This window comes from Dromiciops gliroides, chromosome 5 (assembly GCF_019393635.1).
Source record: "Dromiciops gliroides isolate mDroGli1 chromosome 5, mDroGli1.pri, whole genome shotgun sequence".
Taxonomy (NCBI): Eukaryota; Metazoa; Chordata; class Mammalia; order Microbiotheria; family Microbiotheriidae; genus Dromiciops; species Dromiciops gliroides.
In genome coordinates this window covers 289,768,744-289,792,761 of record NC_057865.1, presented here as the reverse complement: position 1 = coordinate 289,792,761, position 24,018 = coordinate 289,768,744, and the positions used below count along the sequence as shown (strand labels likewise).

General features: G+C 52.4%; 1 protein-coding gene across 1 annotated transcript; it reads left to right on the top strand.

Moving 5' to 3' along the window:
* Positions 1-686: 686 nt before the first annotated feature.
* Positions 687-22,641, top strand: BAIAP2L2 (BAR/IMD domain containing adaptor protein 2 like 2). Its single transcript, XM_043966744.1, has 14 exons — positions 687-815; positions 2,651-2,726; positions 3,672-3,758; positions 4,560-4,621; positions 9,996-10,067; positions 11,034-11,150; positions 13,211-13,357; positions 17,860-18,012; positions 18,329-18,467; positions 19,355-19,568; positions 20,032-20,100; positions 20,358-20,577; positions 21,735-21,778; positions 22,135-22,641. Exons 1-14 carry the CDS (start codon positions 765-767, stop codon positions 22,208-22,210), a joined length of 1,527 nt encoding a protein of 508 aa, XP_043822679.1. The 5' UTR covers positions 687-764; the 3' UTR covers positions 22,211-22,641.
* Positions 22,642-24,018: the final 1,377 nt, after the last annotated feature.

Genomic DNA, 24,018 nt, shown 5'->3' with positions numbered 1-24,018 from the left:
CACCTGTGCCAGGGAAACCCTGAGTGAGTCCTCCTGGAAAGGCATGACTGGGGCCGGAGGCTGAGGGGAGGCCCTTGTCCTGGGACTCCCTGAGGGTGCCCTGTTTCCAGAGAGCCGGACGGAGCCTTTGAGATGAAGTCCGAGCCCCTCCTCCTATAGAGGAGACAGTCGAGACCCAGAGAGGATCGGTCACTTCCCAAGGTCACCCGGGCTCAAATGGAGAGCCAGAGGGTGCTCCCAGGAGGCTGGCTCGGAGGAAGGCAGCTGTTCCACAAGACACCTGTGGAGGGAATGGGGGGGGGTCTCCCAGCCTGGGAATGGAGCCAAAGGGAACCCCCAGGTGGCCTTTGGGTTTCCCTCTGCTGCCGCAGCGCCCCCCGCCCCCGCCCCCCAGCAATGGTAGCCCAGAGGGAGCTAGGAGATGATAGGAGATTGCTGCTTGCCGAGCCCGCCCAGAAGGGCTGAATAATTCAAGGAGGAGGTCACATGAGCCCCCCTCACTGTCCCGGGCTTCCGTCCCCTCCCTGGCATCTGGTTACAGCCCCAGATCAGATTCTGACATCCCAACTGGTGAATAATTAACCCTCCTTGGGTCGTCCATCCCCACCCCAGCGCCCGCCCTCTGGAGGGCTCAGGTGCAGTGAGGACGCTGTTGGGCCCACAGCCCCTTGGTGTCCGGGCTTGCAGCTGGGCCTCTTGGTAGAGGCCTCAGGCACCCGCCTCCCTGGTCTTCTTTCTGCCCGGAGGGTCTGCCCTCGCACTTCATGGCCCTCGACATGGAGCAATTCTATAGATCCACAGTGGCTATCTACCAGGTGAGCACAGGCAGCTCGGTCCCCCAAAGCCTGGGAGGCAGATGTCCAGCGAGCTGGCCCAGGTCTCCGCCAGGCCCCCGGGAGGGCACTGGAGGCCACGTCTCAGACATTAGTGTCTCCCATTGAAAGAAAGTTAGGGGCCCCCTAGAGCCCCCTCTCTGGGAGATGCCAGCACAGGCAGGCCAAGAAGAAGTTCAGCATGTGGACCCAGTGGGGCTCTCGGAGGAAGAGGGGTGGACTGGGGCTGGGGGAGGGGAGAGAAGGAGGGGAGCAAGACCCAGAGGACCAGGGCCTAGAGAGAGAGAGAGACGCAGGGCAGGGGTCGGCCTCGGAAGGGCTGCCACTTAGAGCCCCCAAATCCCCAAGCCAGAGGAGGCCTCCACCTCTGGCAGGGCGGGGCTCAAAGTGACCTCAAGGGGCCTGACCAGGAATCTCCCAGACAGCATCCCCGAGGGAGGGGGAGCCCAGGCCACTGCAGGCAGCTCCCATTCCTTACGGGGAGTTGCCATGGACGATTTTCACCCATTCTCCAGGGCCAAACAGCAAAGCTCTTCCCGCTCACACAGAACCCCCTGCAAAATCCAGAAAATAGACCCCTCCCCCTAGGGATCCTTGGTTCCTCCAGCATCCTTACCGCGTGGTCTGAAGCCCCAGTACCTTACTGGAGAACCTCCTCTGGGTGGGCCACGGGTGGGGACCGGCCTCCCAGTACAGAGGAAGGGGAGAGTGACTGCTTCTGAGCCTCTGGCTTGGAAGGGGGAGGAGATAGCCAAGCCCATTACAGTTGTCCTCCAGGGCCAAGCTTGAGGTCAGGGGTCATATCATTTTTGTCTTTGTGCCCAGGACCCAGCGCAGGGTTTGGTACATACTAGGTGTCCTTGTCCCCATCCCAGAGAGTGAGACCCTCTATGGAGGAATTTTGTCTGACAGGACTCTGCCAAACGGGGTCTTCCGTGGGCTCCTGCCATGCTAACACGGTGACCACTGACCAGTCATCTAATGCCTATGAGCCGCAGTTTCTCATGAGTAAAATGAGGCTAATGAATAACCCCAACCATACGGGGCTATTGGGAGAAAACATCTTGAGTGAATGGGGCTTTCTCCCCTGGAAGTGGGGTGGGGGTGACTTTCTTAGGGGGTAGTTTTCTGAGGGGTGGTTCCCACCTGTGTTTTAAGCACCCCGGGGCAGCCCCACTCAGCCTCCTGTGCAGGGGGGGGCATGGTGTCCAATTGCCCCACAGAGCTATCTTTAGCAGAAGCTTAGTTAGGAAGGCCCCAGGGTCTGACTGTCAGCAACATTGGGACTTGGGGAGGGGACGGTCACCCACTCTGCTCTCAACTGACACAGGAGAGAGGGAGGCATGCTTCCACGTCACCCCAAAGGGCAGAACTAAGATTTTTGGACAAAGAGAAGGGAAGGGAAGTTTCAGAAAAACTTGCTAATGACTCTCTCAGAATGGAATAGGCTATCCGGTTAGGTAGTGAGCTCCCTGTTGCAGGGAATATCCAAGCAAAGGCAGGCTGACTGCGTCTGGGGATGCTGCAGGATGTATGCAGAGCTGGGATGGGAGGTTGGGCTTTACCACTTCTCAGGTCCCCACCCCAGACTTTCTGATTCCATGGAACTGGGGGAGCCAGGAATCCCCAGCCCCTAGTCACAGACTAGATGTGGGCCCCATCTCAGGCAGCCAACACCACCGTGGAGTCTGGAGGGGTCACAGGGTTCCAGACCTTGAGGAGGGTCGGGGGAGAGCCCAGCTACTCCTATTAACTTGTCGCGTTCTCTGCCTTCTCTGCAATTCCTCTACAATCTGGGCCCTGGTCTGGGACCCCAGAGCATCATGGAGCAGTTTAACCCGGCCCTGGAGAATCTCGTCTACTTGGGTAACAACTACCTTCGTGCCTTCCACGGTAAGTGAGGACGCCTGCTGCCTGTCACGAGCCCCTCCCCCCACCACACCCCCAAACTCCTCCATCCTGATGGGAGTGAAGAGAAGAACAGGCCCCTGACCCTCAGCTCTGCCACTCACTCTCTGGTGCTGGGACCTTGGGCAAGGCAGCCTCAGTTACCCTCCTCTGTAAAATGGAGAAGGTGGTAACAGCTCCTCCCTCTCCACGTTGTTGTGAGGCTCAAAGGATACTAGTCGGAAAACGCTTTGTCCATCTGAAAGTGCTGTCTAAATCATGATTGTTAATACTGTTGTTGTTACCCACGGTGTGAGACACTCCCGCAAACTCTTCCCCAGCTCTTTGGAAGCTCACAAACCAAACTGACAATTCATCTGTATCCCAACCCTCCCGTGTCCCCTCACCACATTCATTTCCCTCACATCCCTGTCCATCATCCCCCTACATCTCCATGGGTATTCCCCACCACACACATGCGTCCTTATGGGAGAGAGGCCAGGAGACAAGGGAGGGGAGGTAGAGAAGGATGTGTGCTGGGCTTTGGGGTGGGGGCTTTGGTCTGGCTGGATTTGGGGGTCTGGATTGGGGTCTAGAGTTCATTCATTCATCCAGCATTTATCAGGCACCTTCTGCATTCAGAGCGTGGAGCTGGGCACGGGGAGATGTAAGGATTAGCTAAGATACAACCCCTGCCTTCCTTGCACTTCTAGTCTAATAGGGGAGGGAGCTGCCCACACAAAACCCTGTAATGTGCACTCTTTCCCTGTAAGGGGGTAAAGGAGGGTGCCTTGGGCAGTTGTGGGGGGTCAGAGGGGGATGGTCGGTGGGCGAAGGTGAGCCTGAGTTGGGCATGAGGGGTCAGGTAAGAAGGTGGCAGGTACAGAAGGGTCTGGGGGCTTGGGCCTGGGGCTGGATCAAAGGCTGAGCCTTCTTTCTCTCCCGGTGCAGCGCTGTCAGAAGCAGCCGAAGTCTACTTCAACGCCATCCAGAAGATCGGGGAGCAAGCCCTGCAGAGCTCCACCTCACAGATATTGGGTAGGAGGCCACCCTCCTGCCCCTGCCTCCCACGTGCTGAGTCTGATGAGTTGTCTTGCCTCCCACCACCATCCGGATAATAAAGAGGCTCAGATTAGCCCTTGCAAACTCACTCAGTGCTTTTGTAAACACCTGATAAAAGGATTATTGTTCCCATTTTATGGATAAGAAAACTGAGGCTCAGTGAATACTGGAGGCAGGATTGGAACCCAGATCCTTCCTGAGGCCAAGGCTGTGTTCTCAAGGGGCACAGACATCTATGGCTGCCCTGGAGACCATAGGATGGGCCTACAGTCACAAAATCTGGGTTCAAACCTTTCTCTGAACACTTACTCCAGAGTTAAAGTCCCTGGGTTCAAACCTTACCTTTGATGCTGCCTGTGTGACCCTAGGCAGGTCACAATCTCTCTGGGCCTCAGTTTCCCCATCTGAAAAAAGAGGTGGCAATTCTTGCATGCCTTACCTCCCAGGGATTTGGTGGGGAAGGTGCTTTGTGAACTTGAAGTTCACTTAGTGTCAACAGTTGGCCCCTGTACCCATTGACGTTCAGGAGCTGGACAGGTGCAGCATGGGAGAGGGTGGGGCTCCCTTCCCAGGGGAAGGAACACACTCGCACTCACTCATGCTTCTCCGCTAAGATCCCGAGGCAGGAGGCGGCTTCTCTAGCCCTGTGAGCCACCCTGCAAAACATGGACTTTACCCCAAGTAATCACTCAGTGTGGGGCCCTGGTGTGCTGGGATGGGGCAGGGCCCGCACACCTGCCCATCACAATCTCACTGTTTCCCTCCCCTGTCTTCAAGGTGAGATCCTCGTGCACATGTCCGACACGCACCGGCACCTGAACTCCAACCTGGAAGTCGTGGTGAGTCTCCAGGCTGACACCCCCTTTAGAGCTTGGGGGGCCCAAGATGGTCGTGGGAAGGGCCTGCTCTTCCAAATGCCCCACGACCTTTATGTAAAAGGGGAGGCCCTTTTCTTTTTTTTCCTTTTTTTTTTTTTTTGGTGGGGCAGTGGGGGTTAAGTGACTTGCCCAGGGTCACACAACTAGTTAGTGTCAAGTATCTGAGGCCGTATTTGAATTCAGGTCCTCCTGAATCCAGGGCCTGTGCTTTATCTACTGCTCCACCTAGCTGCCCCTGGGGAGGCCTTTTTCAGGAGGGGTCTCGGGGGCCAAAATGCCTGCCAAGCGTCTCTCTGTGGCCCTCTGGGTCATTTGGGTTTTTTAGGTTTTTTTAAATTTTTTGCAGGGCATGATGGTTAAGTGACTTGCCCAGGGTCACACAGCTAGTAAGGGTCAAGTGTCTGAGGCCAGATTGGAACTCAGGTCCTCCTGAATCCAGGGCCGGTGCTCTATGCACTGCACCACCTAGCTGCCCCGCTCTGGGTCATTTGTAAGGGGGGTTCTTCTGGGGTCCCCAGCTTCCAGGGTCTGCTGTCACCAAGTGCCCCAGGTTCCAATCCTGCTTCTGACATTTACTGCCTTGTGGCCTTCAGTGCTTCCTCAGTTTTCCCATCTGCAAAACCTAGGAGTTGGGCTAGATGACCTGAGTTCTCTTCCAGGTCTGAGTCTAGGACCCTTGGACCCCAAGTGCCAGCTGTCATTGCTATTTTGCCCTCTGGGGCCCAGAAGGACAAGTCCAATCAATCCCTTTCTACAACAACCCTGCAAATTCTTGAAGGGGGCAGGCATGTCCCCCGTCAGCCTTCTCTTCCCCAGAATTTTCCAGCCAGTCCTTATATGGCCTGGTCTTCAATCCCGTCTCCATGCTGGGCACCCCTCATTGGTCCATGTCCTTCCTAAAATGTGATCCTGCTCCAGGGGTTGTCAATGCAGGGCTGGGATCTTACCTCCCTGGTCCTGGATGTTCCTCCTCTATGTGATGAAATAATGGGATTTAGCAGATACTCAAAGACCCACCTGGAGATTAATCTAGACTGATTGAATCACCATATGGTAATAACAACAAGAAGTCACATTTAGGTAACTCGTACTGTGTGCCAGGCATTGTGCTGAGTGCTGTACAAACATCTCATTTGATCCTCACAAAAACCCTAGGAGGAAGGTACTATTAGCCATATTTTCCAATTGAGGAAACTGAGGCAGACAGAGAAGGGAAGTGTGTTGTCCAGGGTTGCACAGCTAGTACATGTCTGAGGCTGGATTTGAATTCAAGTCTTCCTGACTCCAGGCCTAGCACTTTATCCATTGTTCCACCTAGTTCATCACAAATCAAGACTAGGATGGAGTCTTGTAACTGCGCTTGAGCTGTAGGACCCATCCCACCTGAGGATTTCCTTCTTCTGTGCTTCGCTCTAACTTCCCTGACCTTTCCCAGCCGTTTCCTGCCGAAGCTGTCAGAGGACAATCCTTTTGTATCTCTCTCTTTTTTTTTCTTTAGTGAGGCAATTGGGGTTAAGTGACTTGCCCAGGGTCACACAGCTAGTAAGTGTCAAGTGTCTGAGGCCGGATTTGAACTCAGGTCCTCCTGACTCCAGGGCCAGCGCTCCACCCACTGCGCCACCTAGCTGCCCCTGTCCCTCTCTCATTTGCATCTCTCCCTAGTTTCCATGAGGAGCCAGCTGCCATCTTGTTTTAGGCACCAGTTCCCTCTGAGAGTCTTGCAGCTGCATCAGGCTCCTCCTTCTTGGCTGCCTCTCCCCAACTTCCAGAGCCAACCCTTTCATCTAAAATGGGTCTGCGTGGGGGGCAGCTAGGTGGTGCAGTGGATAAAGCATCAGCCCTGAATTCAGGAGGACCAGAGTTCAAATCTGGCCTCAGGCACTTGACACTTATTAGCTGTGTGACCCTGGGCAAGTCACTTAATCCCTCATTGACTTGCCAAAAAAAAAAAAAAAGAAGAAGAAGAAGAAAGAAAAAAGAAGTGAGTGTTCCTACCTGGAAGGCCAAAAAAAAAAAATGGGTCTGCGGGGGCAGGTAGGTGGCGCAGTGGTAAAGCACTGGTCCTGGACTCAGAAGTACCTGAGTTCAAATCTGACCTCAGACACTTGACACTTACTAGCTGTGTGACTCTGGGCAAGTCACTTAACCCCATTGCCCCACAAAAACAAAAAACAAACAAAAAACAAACCCCAAAACAAATAAAATAGGTCTGCCACGGGGCAGTGGGATGGCAAGGCACTAGGACATGAGCTACACTTGTGGGGGAGCAGGGTTATCTAATATGTCATTTCTCTAGCCTGCTTTGGGACAGCTGGGGGCACAGTGCATGGAGTCAGGAAGACCTGCATTCAAATTCAGGCTCAGACACTTGCTAGCTGGGCAAGTCACTTAAGCTCTGCCTCAGTTTCCTCATCTGAAAATGAGAACAATAATAGTGCTTAGGGTTGTTGTGAGGATCAAACGTAATGATATTTTTAACGCACTTAGTATACATAGTAAATATGAATAGTAAATGACATACATATAAATTAATTCGTAAAATTAACTAATAATGAATTAGTAAATTAATAGTAAATAGCATACATATACATATTAGCTATTATCTGTAAAATGGGATAATAATAGCATCTCCCTCCCAGGTCTGCTGTGAGGATCAAATGAGATGATATTTGTAAAGCTCTTAGCATACATAGTGAATATTAATAGTAAATAGAGGGGCAGCTAGGTGGCTCAGTGGATAAAGCACTGGTCCTGGATTCAGGAGGACCTGAGTTCAAATCCGGTCTCAGACACTTGACACTTACTAGCTGTGTGACCCTGGGCAAGTCACTTAACCCCCATTGCCCTGCAAAAAAACAAAAAACAAACAAACAAACAAACAAATAGTAAATAGAAAAGATCTAAATTAGTAAATTGGTAAAAAAAAAATAGCTAATTAATTGGCAAATTTAGTTAATTAGTAGTAAACTAATAGTAAATAGGATACATATAAATATTAGCTGCTACTGTTGGTGGTGGTGTTATCACCATCATCTGTAAAATGGGATAATAATAGCACTTGCAGGGGGCAGCTGGGTGGTGCAGTGTATAAAGCACTAGTCTTGGATTCAGGAGGACTTGAGTTCAAATCCAGCCTCAGACACTAGACACTTACTAGCTGTGTGACCCTGGGCAAGTCACAAAACCCCCATTGCCTCGAGAAAAAAAAAAATAGTACTCGCCTCTCAGGTTTGTTGTGAGGATCAAATGAGATGATGATTATAAAGCACTTAGCAGGCCTCAAAGCGCTCTGGAATGCTGGCTACTGTTACTATTCTATATCCCAACAAACTATGGCGTGAGCACTGGTGGGAGGGACTGGGGACATTTCCTCCAGGGGCCGAGACAGAGTCTTCGAGGACCTGCAGGGCTGGGAGAGCCACTGTAGAAAAGGCTGCTTCTTTAGGGGGCAGAGGCCCTCCCATAAAGCTTGGCTGCATTTTGGTCTGGGGATGGATCAGAGGCCAGAGAAGACCCTGATGGGTGATAAGCCACCCACAGGACGAGCTTTGTGAGGGATTCTTCCTTCTGGCTGAAGGTTAGGTTCCTGTTCCTGGGGATTACCTGGAGCTGTGGACTTGCATGCCCAGGCGGATGCCAGCGGGAGATTTCCTGATTAGATGAGGTCCTGAATAGATGGCTTGTGCCCAGGGCCTAAGGCTGGGAGGATCTCAGAGCTCTAGACCCAAAGGAGGCTGTTCTAGGAGTAGGCAGGGGCAAGATCAAAGGCCCTCAGGCAGCTTTGGGTGAAGCCTCTTTTAATGAACTAATTGAGGATTTGTGCAGCAAACAGGATCCCAGAATGCCAGGGCTGGAAGGGACCTTGCATCCGTCTAGTCCAAGTCATGGACTCGTATTCTCTTTGTCATGTCCCTGGCAAAGGGTTGCCAGCCTCTGCTTGCAGACCTCCAAGGACAGGGATCTTACTGCTACTCGGGGCAGCTCATTCCACTGCTGGACAGCTCATAACATTGAGCTCTCAGAAACTCCTTCCCCTCCCTAATCTGTGCCTCCTTTTGTTCTCGGGTACCAGGTAGAACAAGTCTCTTCTTCTTGAAAGCCCTTTAACTGCATGAGTCAGCACCTAGCTAGGATAGTGCCTGGCATGCAGTAGGTGCTCAATAAATGCTGGTTAATTGAGTCTTCTTTTCTCCAGGCTACACAATTGGAATCTAGAAGACCTGGGTTTAAATCTTGACCTTCCACTGTGTGACCTAGGGCGAGTTACTTTACCAATCTGGAATCTCAGTTTCTTCATCTGTAAATCGAGAGGGTTGAAGGTGGTGGTCTCTGACATCCTTTCTAACACTAAACCTATAGTCAGTCCTGATGTGGCTTGGTCTCTGGGCCTCTCACCATGCCCAGAATCACTTCCTCCTAGTAGTGAGGGAGAGTATCCCTTGAGATGATGAAACATCAATAGCCATGGGGAAATCAGTTGGTGTCAGCCACTGCAGCTTCCTTTCTGCTTCTGCTTGATATGTCCAGGAGCTGTGATTTCATGGCTACTCCCTCCACGAGTGCAGATTGTGCTCCATATATAACTTACAAGAAAAATCTTAGAGAGCTCCCTGAGACTTACATGATTTGCCCAAGGTCAAACAGCTAGTGTCAGAGGTGAGACTTGAATCTAGATTTTCCTGACTACAGGCACTTTATCCACTAGCCTATCATGATCTTTTCTCGGTGTTAAAATGCCCAGCGTTATTTGGTATGGTGTTTCTCATAGACTTTCCCATCGTTGTGGCCAGCCCTCCTCTTGGCCTCTCTTTCATCTGAATCCTTCACTGCAGGAAGTACCACAGGGACCTTGGCCACTCCCTGACCCTGAAATACTTGTCATTGTTTACCTACCCAGCGCTGTCATCAACACCTTGATACAAACAAGGCTTTGATTCCCATTCGGAGTAAAGTCCTAAGAAACCATTCAAGGACTCGAGGGCATGGCCAGCTTTATCGCTCTTCTCACGCTAACAGGGCTAGGACTTTGAGGACAGTTCTCTTGTTCTAACATTCCCTGTCCTAAGATTCCTCCCAGTTCTGACATTCTCTGTTCTAAGACTCCTCCCAGCTCAGACATCCTCTGTTCTAAGGTCCCTCCCAGGTCTGACATTCTCTGTTCTAAGGTTCCTTCCAGTTAGGACATTCCATGTTCTAAGCTCCCTCCCAGCTCTGACATTCCATCCTCTAAGGGTTATCCCAGCTCCCTGCTCTGTCACTGTGCAGACAATGCAGACTCAAATACCTGCAGGGGAGGAAAGAAGGGACATTGGTTGACCTTTTCCCTTCATTCTAGGTGCAGACTTTCCATGGAGAGCTTCTGCAGCACATGGAGAAGAACACCAAGCTGGACATGCAGTTTATCAAAGTGAGCCCAGCCCCACCTCCTCACTAATACCTAAACATCAGTCCCCCATTCACTCTGCTGGCCTCGCTAACCATGATGGTCTTCACGTTCTCAATTCCTCTCCCTGGGGAAAAGGGAGGGATACTCCCCTCAGGTTCCTCAAAGTCATGGAAACAAACTGACCTCTGTCCCTGTTGTAGCCTCCCACTAGGACTGGAGAGAATAATCATCATTAGAAAGGCAGTGTTATAGTGAGAACACTGGACCATTGAGCTGGAATCAGGAGAAACCTGGGTTCAAATCCTGGCTCTGAGGGGTAGCTAGGTGGCGCAGTAGATAGAGCACTGGCCTTGGATTCAGGAGACCTGAGTTCAAATCCAGCCTCAGACACTTGACACTGGCTGTGTGACCCTGGGCAAGTCACTTAACCCTCATTGCCCCACAAAACAACAAAACAAAACAAAACAAAACAAATCCTGGCTCTGACACATGCTCGCTGTGTGGTCTGGGACAAGTTCTTTTACCTCTCTGAGCCTCAGTGTCCTCATTTGTAAAATGGGAGTGGTAATGTCTGGAGAACACACCTTGCAGGGTTGTTGTGATAATCAAAGGAGATAATGTATGTGGTGAATTGGATAACCCTCCAAGCTATACAAACCTCAGCTGGTGGGGTATTTTGCTTCCCTTACTGTTTAGGAGGCACATTCCCACATTGTGTCCTTTAGGTCTCTGTTCATCTGCAAAATGAGGCAGTGGGGACTAGATGATGTCAAAGGTCTCTTCCAGCTCTAAGGAGGGCAAGGCAAGGATGAATATTCCCATTTTAGAGATGAGTCTACTGAGGACCAGAAAGAGGAAGTAACTGTCACACAGTACTAAGTCGTTTCACCAGGTCTGATGACTTCTGCTGTCTCTGAGAGGGTCTCGCTACCGTGGGGACCCTCTTTTCCTCCCCCCACTCTGCTTCCAACATCTCAAACTCTCTAGGATAGCCGCCAACACTATGAGATAGAATATCGACACCGTGCTGCCAACCTGGAGAAATGCATGTCGGAGCTGTGGAGAATGGAGAGGAAGAGGGACAAGAATGCGAGGGAGATGAAGGTGAGTGAGGCAGGCAGAGGGGAGGACTGGATTCCTTAGGAAGCCCAGCCCTCGCCCCAGATTAAAGTCAGTATGCTCACAGCCCTACTGTTCTAAGCAGCTAGGGATTGCTGTGGATGACGGGGCAGTGGGAAGACCCGAGTTCAAATCCTACTTCAAAGATTTAGTAGCAGTATGACCTTAGGCAAGTCCCCTTACACTCTCTATTCTTTTGTTTCTTCATCTGTAAAATGAGGGGGCTTAGAGTTAATGGCCTCCAAGGTCCGTTCCACCTCTAAATCTTTGACGCTTCCCAGGAGGGGAAGGCTCTTCCCAGGGGACCAGATCCTGGTTTGCCACACCTTCTGTGTTTCTCTGCTAAAAGTTCATCCATGGGGGGCAGCTAGGTAGCACAGTGGATAGAGCACCAGCCCTGGAGTCAGGAGTACCTGAGTTCAAATCCGGCCTCAGACACTTAACACTTACTAGCTGTGTGACCCTGGGCAAGTCACTTAACCCCAATTGCCTCACTAAAAAAAAAAAAAGTTCATCCATGAAAACCAAAGGTCATGCATAGGTTCTAGAGACAGAAAGGATCTCAGAGGGAGGGGAATATGCAAGGAGACCCTTCTACATGCTTGCTGGGCTCTCTGCTTGGCAGCTGCCTGGGCTGGACACTTGAGAAGCATCTAACAGAGGAGCTACCAGAAAAATCCTCCTTATAAGCAGACCTCAGTCAAGGAAGAACTCAAGAGGGAGGTGGTATCTAATAATAACTCATGTTCAATACAATGGTATGGTTTGCAAAGCCTTTCATATATGTTATCTCACAATAACCTTGGGAGACATGTTATCTCTTTTTTTTTTTGGTGGGGCAATAGGGGTTAAGTGACTTGCCCAGGGTCACACAGCTAGTAATTGTCAAGTGTCTGAGGCCGGATTTGAACTCAGGTACTCCTGAATCCAGGGCTGGTGCTTATCCACTGCACTACCTAGCTGCCCCTCATGTTATCTCACAGTAACCTTGTTAAGTCCTATTATTGTCCCCCTTTTTCCGGATGAGTAAACTGAGGCTGGCTTGATCAGGATCACCCAGCTAGTAAATGTCTGAGGCAAGATCTGAACTCAGGAAAAAATGAGGAAGTCTTTGCTTTCCTGGGACGTTCTAGAGCTGGGATTCCCCTACTCTGGAGAGTGCTGGCAAGAGAATTAAGATAATGGGCCCAATGAGATATGGAGGAAATGGAAGAGAGATCAATACAAGATCTTCAACTCAAGTTCAAGCAATCAATTTCATAAGCACAAAATGGTGGAGGTGGGGGAGGAGGTGTGGCTGGATAGTGGAGACAGATAAAGCGTTTCAGAAGTGCTAAGGTCTCCAAACTCAAATGCAAGCAGGCAAGGCTGTCCCTGCCCTCACGGGCCTTCCGGTCTCATGAGCAAAGGCAGCAGCTGAAGGAGAGCTGGATGAGGGGACTCATTTTAAAAAGGTCTAGGGCTATGAGTGAGCAAGGCATTGAATGCCATCAAAAGTCAGGCAAGTGGGGCAGCTAGGTGGCGCGGTGGATAGAGCACCACCCTGGATTCAGGAGGATCTGAGTTCAAATGCGGCCTCAGACACTTAACACTTACTAGCTGTGTGACCCTGGGCAAGTCACTTAACCCTCATTGTCCTGCAACAAAACAAAACAAAACAACAACAACAAAAAAAAGAGTCAGGCAAGTGATAATCCTACTGGCCACTTCGGTGATCAGACCTGTGGGCAGAACTGGGAGGACTGGGTGGCAATCTCCCTGAGAGGCAGGGAACACTCCCAACCGTTTGAGAGGTGCCTTTGTATGTGCATAGTTGTTTGCCTGTTGTTTGCCCTCTTTGATTTCAAGCTCCCTGAGGGCAGGGGCTGTTTTTTTCCTTTCTTTGCATCCCCAGCCTGGTATACAGGAGGCACTTAATAAATGCTCCCTGTTTTGTTGACTAGTGAGTTCCCTGTCCATCCCTAGGGAAACGGTAGGGAGGTGTTGATTGTAGGAGGTGCACTTTGGTGTGTAATCCCGCACTCGTCCTCTCTGTCCCTCCCCAGGAGAGTGTGAACAGGCTACACGCCCAGATGCATGCCTTTGTCTCAGAGAGCCAGAAAGCGGCTGAGCTGGAGGAGAAGAGGCGCTACCGGTTCCTGGCTGAAAAGCATCTGCTGTTCTCCAATACTTTTCTGCAATTCTTCAACCGGGTGAGAGGATGGCCTGGGCTGGGGGCGTGGGCCACCCAACTTAGCCCCAGAAATCCTAGGAACAGACATGGAGGGGTTCCAGAAATCACTGAGCCGTTCTCCATTTGACAGATGATGAAACTGAGGTCCAGAGAAGTGGAGCTACTTGTTCAAGGTCACAGTGGTAGTGAGTGGCAGGGCCCATATTTGAACTTCGGTCTTGTGACTCTAAGTCTAGGTGTCTGTTATTGACCAGCTAGTAAATCCTGGAGCAGAACTTGAATGCAGGGCTTTCCATTCTGAGTAACTCTGTCATGAGCCAGGTCTCTCCCTCCCTGCCTTCTTTCCTTCCTCAGATAAACAGATATAGATAGAGGTGTGGGGGTGTTCAGGGAGGACCAGCACCTCTGGTGTGAGGGCTGCTCATCTACTTTTGGTGCCCACCTTCACCCACTTCCAAATGTGGCTCCAAGAAACTGCAGCAGCACAGCGGTCACAGCCTGGTAAACAGTCTCCCAGATGGGCTCACCCCAATGGTCGGTGGGGTGGCAAGAAGCATGCCAAGAGGGCCCCGGGGGAATGGAAAGATGAGAACAAGGAAGGCGAGGTGCTGAGGAGCGCCCAGAGCTCAGTCACCTGCCGCATCCCTGCTGATTTGTGTCCTGCCGCTGAACTGCAAGGACTCTGGGAGGGAGGGGGAGGCCAACGACTTTGGGAAACTCTGCTGTGTTAATTCCAACTCAATCACGAGTCAGGACATCACCCTTGATGTCACTGGTCATCTTCTAAAACGAAGGACAAACGACATAAGATAGACATAGAGAATTTCCATCCATCCATCCAACTCTCTCTCTCTCTCTCTCTCTCTCTCTCTCTCTGTCTCTTTCTGCGTCTGTGTCTCTCTGTCTCTGTCTCTCTCTCCCTCTCCCTTTCCCTCTCCCTCCCCCTCTCTCTCTATCTCTGTCTCTCTCCATCTCTCCATCCACCAACCTACCAGAATGACTAGAATGGTGAGGAGGGGGATTAGAAATTGATTGAAGGAGTCCAAAGTAGGGGCTGAGGAACACAATCCCTCTCTTCAAGGAGCTGCCAGGATCTCAGAGTATGTATGTATACGTGCATCAAATGGCCTTTGAGGCTCCTTCCAATTCTGAAATGCTGGGAACTACCTGAAGAGAGGGATTGTGTGTGCGTACACACACATATGTATGTGTATGTGTATATTTTATTTATAGATGTGTATGTACATTATGTTTCTTGTATATATGTATATCATGTTTATATACATAAATATATGTACCTGTTATGTGGTTCATATATTGTCACACTGGCATGTATTACATGTACATATATGCCTCTGTTGGTGTACATGTATGTATGTGTGTATAAATATATAGATATAAATCTAAATCTCTATATGAATAGAAATATGTAGATATATACATCTAAATATATCTCTAAATTTATATATAAAAATCTATATATGTATATATATGTCTCTGTCTCTCTGTCTGTCTCTCTCTCTATCTAATCTTTACAACAACCCTGGGAGTTACGTTCTATTGTTATCACTACTTTACAGAAGAGGAAACAGAGTCACCCAGCTAATAAGTGTCTGAAGTTAGATTTGAACTCGGGTCTTCCTGACTCCAGGCCTGGTGTTCTATCCATTGCACCTCCTAAAATATGAAAGCATAGCCTGTGGACAGCCATGGAGATGAGAGAGCCAGCGCGTTAGGCCCCCACAGAGAGGCTTGCTGGAGCCAGCCAGTGAAGGGGTCTACCTGGCGGGGGGGGGGGGGTGTGGGGGGGAGAGAGAGAGAGAGAGAGAGAGATGCTTGTGTTTTATCCTGGAGGCAAGAGGGGACCTGGGAACTTCTTGAACAGGGGAGTGACTTTCAGCCAATCCATGGGTCAGTTAACTTTTATTTAGCACCGTCTCTGTGCCAGGAACTATGCTAAAGGCTTGGGATACAGACATAGGCAAAAAAAAAAAAGTCAGTCCCTGACTTGGAGAAGCTTCCAAGCTATGGATGGTTGGCCCTGAACTGGAGGGAGTGGCGTGGAGAAGGAATTGGGGAGGGGAGAGACCTGAAGCAGAGAGTGAACCATCTTCTCAAATCCAGCCTGTAACCTCTCAGCCCCGCCCCATCCCTCCCAGAGATGCTGACTTGCATCAGGTGGAGCAAGTGTCCCTAGCAGGGCATCCCAAAAGTCTTGGTGGGATGGGAAGCTTTAATGTTCACACCTATGCAGGTACATTCACATATGTGCACACACACAGGTATAGATGCATGGCTGTGTCTGTCGTGTATGTGTATATGCCTGGATCACTATGTACATGTGCCCACACATGCATGTCTGTATGGGCACAAACTACCTCTACACTGTGTCCATGGCAGAGAGTGACTGAATCAGAGTTTGAAGGCTGACAGCCACACCTGGCCTCTGCTATTTATTGTAGACTTGGGCAAGTCACTTAATGTCCATATACCTCCTGGAAGTCCGTGGGATTGTCTATTAAATCACAGAGTGGCTCAGTTGGCTTGGGTGGAGTAATGGCCCCGAAGCTGAGAAGTCAGAGACCCGAGGAGCTCATCCTGTGTCCCTTCGATGCTGAGTTGCCATTTTGCGGAGGTGATCATGGGGTCTCCAAGGTCCCGCTGCAGAGGACAGGGCCTGAGAGGTCCCATCAAGCTAAAAAAAGGGGGGGGGGCTTGTGGAAGTCACTTGTATGAAGAATGGTCTAACAATGTTCAGAAAGGTTCATCAACAGAGTGGCCATCATCAGGACAGCTAGGTGGTGCAGTGGATAGAGCACTGGCTCTGGATTCAGGAGGACCTGAGTTCAAATCTGACCTCAGACATTTGACACTTACTAACTGTGTGACCCTGGGCAAGTCACTTGACCCTCATTACCCTGCCAAAAAGAAAAAAGAAAAAAACCAAAACAAAACAGAGTGGCCATCATCAGGTGACAAATTTTTCAGCCACAGTTACTCGTGAGCTCCATCTGCTAAGAGACAGAGGGGTTGCAACCTTTGTCAGTGGAGAGAATACCCACACCCAGAGTTTTATACACTTTTTCTTTTTTTCTTTTTTCTTTTTCTTTGGGGGGCGGGGCAGGCAATGAGGGTTAAGTGACTTGCCCAAAGTAACACAGCTAGTAAGTGTCAAGTGTCTGAGGCCAGATTTGAACTTGGGTCCTCCTGAATCCAGGGCTGGTTCTTTATCCACTGAGCCACCTAACTGTCCCCAACACCCAGATTTTTTAAAAAGACTATTTTGATAGTCCAGGTAAGAGGTAATGAAGGCTTGAGTGACAATGCCAGTGGTCATGTGTGAGAGAGGAGATGAGGAGGTAGAAATGACAAGATTTGGCAACATGGAATGAGAGAGAGAGATGAGTCAAGGAGAATCCCAAGATGGTACACCTGGATGTCTGGAAGGACGATGGGGGGCCTCCACAGAAATGGAGAGGTTGGAAAGGGAGGAGGAGGGTCTGGGGGTGGAGAATAGCGAAGTCTGTTTTAGACACATCAGACTTAGGAGGCCAATGGGACACCCAGTCTGTTGGCACAGTAGGACTGGAGCCCCGGAGAGAAATGAGGGCTGGGTACGGGGGTTTGGGAGTGACTTGTCTGCCTGCCAATATCCCTCATTGCCCCTGCCTCAGTTATAACAATTGCCTTCTCTTCTCTGTGCTAATGACCATCTTTATTACATTTCTGCCTTTAAAGCTGGCATTTATTGTAGTTGTGCCTCAGCATGGGCTCTATCTCTGTAAAGGCGATCAGTCTACTGAACAGCATTTTAAAGTGCCTACTATGTGCTAAGCACTGGAGGTATGAAGAGAAAAGTCCCTGCTTTCAAGGAGCTTACCTTCTAAGGGAGGAGATGACACGTGCCTATATTGATAGGTCTAAGACAAAGGGATCCTAGCAGGAAATCGTGGGATTGGGGGTGGGGCGGAGGACACCAGGACAATCCAGCAGGAGGAGGGTGCTGCTTGAACTGAGCCTTGAAATAAACCAGGGATTGATTCCAAGGGATGGAAAGTATTCTAGGAATGGGGGACTGCAATAGAGGGTTGAGTGAAAAACAAGAAGTAGTCCAGGAGGGACTGTCCCAGCAGAGCTGCTATACAGCAGAAGAAAACTTAGAACAAGGAACATCAAGACTGAGAGGGAACTTAGAACAGGAGATGTCAGAGCTGGGAGGGAGCTTAGAACAGGGAGTGTCAGAGCTGGGAGGGAGCTTAGAACAGGGAGTGTAAAAGCTGGGAAGGAGCTTAGAACAGGGAGTGTCAGAGCTGGGAGGGAGCTTAGAACAGGGAGTGTCAGAGCTGGGAGGGGCCTCAGAAGATGGAATGAATTGGGAGAGCAGCTTGGAAATCACCTAATCCTCCACTCATTTTACTGATGAGCAAACTGAGGCTCCGGTAGGGGCCATGATTTGCTCAAGGTCACACAGCGAGGACCAATCAGAGCCAGGGCTTGAATTCTTCCCTGTTCTTCTCCTAGGCCCGGGGCATCCTCCAGAACCGAGTTGTCTTGTGGAAGGAACAATCTGAAGCCACTCGAAACCCATCTCGTGCCCATTCCCCAGGCTTGCTGGGCCCTACCCTTGGTTCAGCCTACCCATCAGGCCGCCTGACCCCTACCCGCCTGGAGATGGTGAGCCCCTGGGAGCTACGGGCGCCACCTTTCTCGCCCCCCCTGTACCCACCCCCCGTCCTGCCCTCCTCTCTCTGGGACCTGAGGCCCCCATCCTGGACGTTCCTCCCCCCTAGAACCTCAAGCTTCCGAGAGTCCCTGTCCTCCCCCTACCTCCCCCCTGGGGTCTCCCCCCCACCTCCTCTGTGGCTTGGGAGGAGGCTGCTGAATCCCTATGGGGAGCCCTGGGACTGGGGGTGGGGGGCAGAATAGGATGGGCGGTAGCCCTGCCTCTCCCCTCCCCTCCCCGCCCTCCCCTGCCCATCTCCCCTCGCAGCCCCAGAGGTCTCTGGGAGACTTCAACTCCCCCCGGAGCCGGCATAGCTCGGGCTCCTATGGCCAGGAGCCTAGCGAGGGGAGACCTTTGTCCCAGCTGGAGCCGGATCACATGTCCCTGCCCCGGACGCCATCTTCCAGTGAGTCACAGGACAGACCCCTCTCCGCCCCCCCCCCTTAGCCAACACAGACCCTCCCTCAGGGAATCTTGTCTCCACCCCCAGTGAAGAACAATATTTTCCCTCCCCAAGAAGACCCAGGACCATCTATTAGAACTGAGAAGGACCTTAGAACAGGGGATGTCAGGGCTGGGAGGGGCCTTAGTACAGGGAATGTCAGGGCTGGGAGGGAGCTTAGAACAAGGAATGTCAGGGCTGGAAAGAGACTTAAAACAGGGAATGTCAGGGCTGGGAGGGAGCTTAGAACAAGGAATGTCAGGGCTGGAAAGAGACTTAAAACAGGGAATGTCAGGGCTGGGAGGGAGCTTAGAACAAGGAATGTCAGAGCTAGAAAGGGGTGTAGAATGGGGAATGTCAGAGCTGGGAGTTTAGAACAGAGAATGTCAGCAGTAAGAGAAAACTTAGAACATCCGATTACCTAGCCAGAAGAGAGCTTCTAAGAGGGGACCTTAGACCCTAAATGGGGATGTCAGAGCTAGAAGGCTCCTTAGGGCCCCCTACTCTATCCATCCAGAGCATCACAAACATAGACTCCTCTTCCTTCCTCCCCCAGCCAAGGGCCATCTCCCCAGGGAGTCCCCATGCCCCCCTGCATGTCTCCTCTTCCCTTCCCAGCCCTTGGCACAACCCCCCTCACCGGCTGCTTGAGAAGTCCAGTGTCCTGACCCCAGCAGCCATCCTGCTGGTCTTAGAGCCAATGAGATCCTCACCGGGGCCAAATCCGGGCATAGCCACTGTCTGCTGAGAACAGAGCAGGACCCACGCAATAGGTCTAAGCCCCAGGAGGAGGGATTGTGGGGACCCGGTGCAAGGGTTGACCTGGGGGTCCCTCCACTCTCCCTGCACAGCCTCCCTCTACGCCAGCAGCAACCAACGGTCCCGCTCCAATTCATTCGGGGAGCGGCCGGGCGGCAGGGTCCCCCAGCGGGCTCTGGCCTTAGTCTCCCATTCGGACAGCGCCAACCACACCCTGCTGCCTTTCTCCGCTGGTGACGTTGTCCTGGTGCTGGTGCCTGAAGCCCATAATGGCTGGCTGTACGGCAAGCTGGAGGGGTCATCCGTGTGAGTGGGGCATGGGCAGGAGGAGGCGGCTACCAGGGGTCCTGGGCAGAGACCGGGCAATAGGAATCACTGGACGCAGGCTCCCAGGGTCACAGATCTCTATTGGGGAGGAAGCTCAGAGGCCAGCAAACCAATGCCTTCATTTTTGCAGAGAGGGAAACTGAGGCCCCCAAAATGACTTGCCCGGGCCAGATCCAGCCCCAGATCAGCCACTGAATGCAGTGTGGCCTCGACTTCCCCATCTGTAAAACGAGAAGGTTGGACTGACTTGCCTTGAAGGCCCACTAAGGGCATCTAGCTCGAGAGCTCTAGTGAACAAAGAACTCTGGGGCAACCTTGGCATCTTCCGTGAATGCCACGGCTGCCCAGCCTGGAGGGGGCCAGAGGGGAACGTGGACCTAGGAACGAGGGAGGGTTAGGTTCTGGTAACCTCTGACCTTGCTCTCTACCCCCCAACCCCCAGGAGCGGCTGGTTCCCAGAGGCCTACGTGAAACCCATGGAAGATCGGCCCATGAATGAGCCACCCTCCAAGTAAGGGGGCCGGGCAAGGAGGATGGCTACCAGGGCCCGCGAATGAGAGCTGGGAAGAGTCCCAACCCTTTGAGCCACCCCCCACCCCTCGCCAAAACCCTCTCCCCTGCCATCCTTGCTCCTGCTCCTGCCAAGCTCAACACTTGTGGCCTCTGCCTCCGGTCAGGGTGGCCCTCTGATAGATGTGTCGGGTTCGGGACCTTGTGGTGGCTGGGGCTGGGGGAGGCAGGGCCTGACCTCCGTCACCCTCTGCTCAGGGCCTATGCTCTTCGGGGCACTCACAGCCTGGACAACCTCCTGGACCACCCGGTGAGCACCCCAACTTCCGCAGAATACTGGGACAGCCATTCCCGGCCCCACACTCCCAGCAGGACCACCAGCAGGGCCACAAGCCGAGCCCCCAGCCCACCACCACTGCCCCCGGACAGCAGCCGCCGGAGCAGTATGGGCAGTACAGGGGTAGCCAGCGATGCCAAGGTAAGTGCTCCATGCCCTCCCTGCAGTGAGTGACAGGAGCCAGGACATCTAGGCGCTGGTCCTGATCCTGCCCGTGATTAACCCATTTGACCTCACAGCTCATCTCCACCCTCAGCACCAAGGTTGGCTCTCCTCCAAAGGGAGATCTTTAGTCTTCTCCCACTCCCAAAGGGTCATAGACTCTGGGGCTGGAAGGGACCTCAGGGGTCATCTACTCCAATCCCTTCAGTTTACCGAGGAAGAAACTGAGGCACAGAGAGCTGACTTGCCCAAGATCCAACAAGAAGGGTCAGAGGCAGGATGGGAACCCAGGTTCTTTGACTCTAGAACAAGTGCTCTTTTTATTGTCACCCTGTCCTTCTAGCCTTGACATCCCCTGTTCTGAGGGCCCTCCCACCTCTGAGGCCCCTCCTATCTCTGACATCCCCCTGTTCTGAGGGCCCTCCCACCTCTGACATTCCCTATTCTAAGCTCTCTCCCAGTCCTGACATTCCCTATTCTAAGCTCCCTCCCAGCTCTGACATCCCCTGTTCTAAGACCTCTCCCAGCCCTGACATCCCATGTTCTAAGCTCCCTCAGCTGGCTCTGACATCCCCTGTTCTGAGGGCCCTCCCACTTCTGACATTCCCTGGTCTAAGGTCTCTCAAAATTCTGAAGTCCTTGAATCCTGAATTGTACTTTGATTCTTCTTGGCTGTGTGATTCTGAGCAAGTGACTCATCCTTTCTGAGGCTCAGTTCCCTCATTTGTAAGACAGAATAAACTCTTGTATTGCCCAGCTCCCAGAGCCCTCTAGAACGAGGGGTGTTTCAGTCCCAAAGAACTAGAACAGTGTAAGTTATGTTTCCTCCTCTTCTTTGCCTATGAAATGTGAGGCTCTGGTGTCCACCCTCCCCGTTCCCCTTCTCTGATCCCTCCCCCCCTCCGTATGGGGGTGGGGGACCCCGTATGACCCTGGCCAAGTCATTTACTCTCTGTCTGCCTCAGTTTCCTCTTCTGTTAAATGGGGATCATAACAACTACCACCTGCCCCTCTGAGCTGTCCTGAGGATCAAATGAGACATTTGTAAAGTGCTATAAAAATGCCAGCTGTGATGATCTGCTATTAGTGGGGGTGGGGTTGATGGAAAGAGACACTGACCAGTGCCCCCTTTGCAGAAGCAGATGGCCTGGGAGCAGCAGCCCCCTGAGCTCTTCCCCCGGTGAGTGTGATCCCAGCCAGCCGTGGGCAGCCAGCGGTGGGCCCTACACATACCTGGGGCGGGGGGGGGGGGGGGGAGGGAGGAACACAACTGGGCCTGCCCTTCCTCTCCCTCTAACCCGATGGGAGCCCCTGGCACAAAAAGGAAGGGTGGACTTAGAAGGTTCTGGAACCCGGGATCGGAGCATGTTATCTGATGTCTATGTATTATTAGGGGTCGTGTGCCTCCTCTCAATCTCCCTCCCCTGCTCCCAACCCACGCCAGGCCCTGCGTGACTCGATGGGGGGCCCTGCCACTGGCTCTCCAAGAATATGGGGTCACCCCTCATTTCTCTTCTCCCTTTTCCCTCCACTCAGAGGCACCAACCCCTTTGCCACCGTGAAGCTTCGTCCCACCATCACCAATGACCGCTCGGCCCCCCTGATCCGCTGAGGACCCCCTGGTCAGGGGAGTGTCCCCATCACCCGGGTGCAGGCCCAGCCTCTCCCAGCATACACTCAGAAGCCCCGGAAAGCACCTGGAAGCCTCTCGTGGGTACCCGAGCAGAAGGTTCCAGGGACATAGGGGGCAAGGCCATGAGACCTCTGCCCACCCTCTCTTCCCAGCCAGGGCAGAGGTTCTGAAGCAAGGGAGACTCTGCGCTTCCCGAATGAGACAGGGTGACCCCAGGACCAGGGGACCAGACTGCCAGGACCCAAGGACAAGGAGAAGGCCAGCAGGGGCCCTCTCCATCCCTCCATCCATCCCAGAGGAGGACCAGACACAGCATGGCCAGGGACCCTCCCTTCCCTGCTCTGTCCCCTCCCCCAGTCTCCCCCAGTGAGCAGTTCTCCTCCCCTCTCCTCCCCCAGTCTGGGGAGCCCGGTGTCTGATTGTGTAAATGGGTATGAATTAAAGGACTTGGATCAAGGACAGAGCAGCCGCTGAGTCACCTGTGTTTGTTGGGGTCAGGACGGGGCCGCCAGGAGCCCCTGAGCCAAACAAAGGGGGAGCTTGAAAGGTCATCGGGCTCCTGGTGACGGGGAGGCCCCTCTCGTTTTCCAGACAACAATGTCATTCTCTGCTTCCCTTTGGGAAGTTCTTCCTTGAGTCTGACCTGAATCCTGCGACTGCATCCCCTGCCCTCCACCCCCATCTCTCCTTGTCTATCCCAGTTGGACACTAGTCTGGTCACCCCAGCACGGTCTGGGCTCAGCCCCTCCCCTGCCTCAGGGGCTGTGTCCCCACCCCCATTCCCGGCTGCCCCGGAAGGGCTCCTACCTGATTGAGGAGGGGGTCCTGATTGCCCAGAGCTGAGACAAAGCCACTGTTGTTCCAGACTGCCCCCCCAACCCAACAGGCTGAGCTGCAGAGGAATGCTCCCCTCAGAACCAGCCTGGGCCAGGCTCCTTCCTGATGTGCCCCCACACCAGGAATGTGACCCAAGGACCAGAGGGGCTAAAACGCTTAGGAGATTAGGGGCGCCTTCCCCTCCAGGGGCTGGGCTCTAGACCATCTACTGCTCAGAGGAGTAGGAGCTAGAAGGAACTTTAGAGAACAAGTCCATCCCCCTGTTTTTTCAGAAGAGGAAACTGAGGCATAAAAAGGTGAAGAAGAAACTGGCCTATGGTGAGACAAACACTAAGCTCAAATTTGAACCCAGGTCCTGTGACTCAAGATGCCATGCATGCTCTTTCCATTATACCCATGCATCATCCTGGACCCTAACCTCTTTTAGTGTGGGATGGCTAGGTGGTGCAGTGGGTAGAGCACCGGCCCTGCAGTCAAGAGGACCTGAGTTCAAATCTCACCTCAGACACTTACTAGCTGTGTGACCCTGGGCAAGTCACTTCACCCCAATTGCTTCAAACATCCGGGGCCATCTCCAGTCATCCTAAGGTATATCTTGCCACTGGACCTAGATGGCCCTGGAGGAGAGAGTGAGGTTGGTAACCTTGCACAGCCCTCCCTCACTTAAATCCAGTTCAGTGCAAGTCATGATACCATTTCCCGATGGCCTGGTCCTCTTCGAGAAGGAAGGACCAACAACAACCTCTTTTAGCGAAACTTTTCTTTGGGCTGCCTTTGTGGTATGTCATAAGTAGTACAGTGGAGAGAGCACCGGGCCTGCTGTCAGGAAGACCTAGGTTCAAATCTGTCCTTAGACCCTCAGCAGTGTGACCCTGGGCGCGTCACTTGACCCTGTTTGCCTCGGTTTCTCCATCTGTAAAATGAGCTGGAGAAGGAAATGGCAAATCACT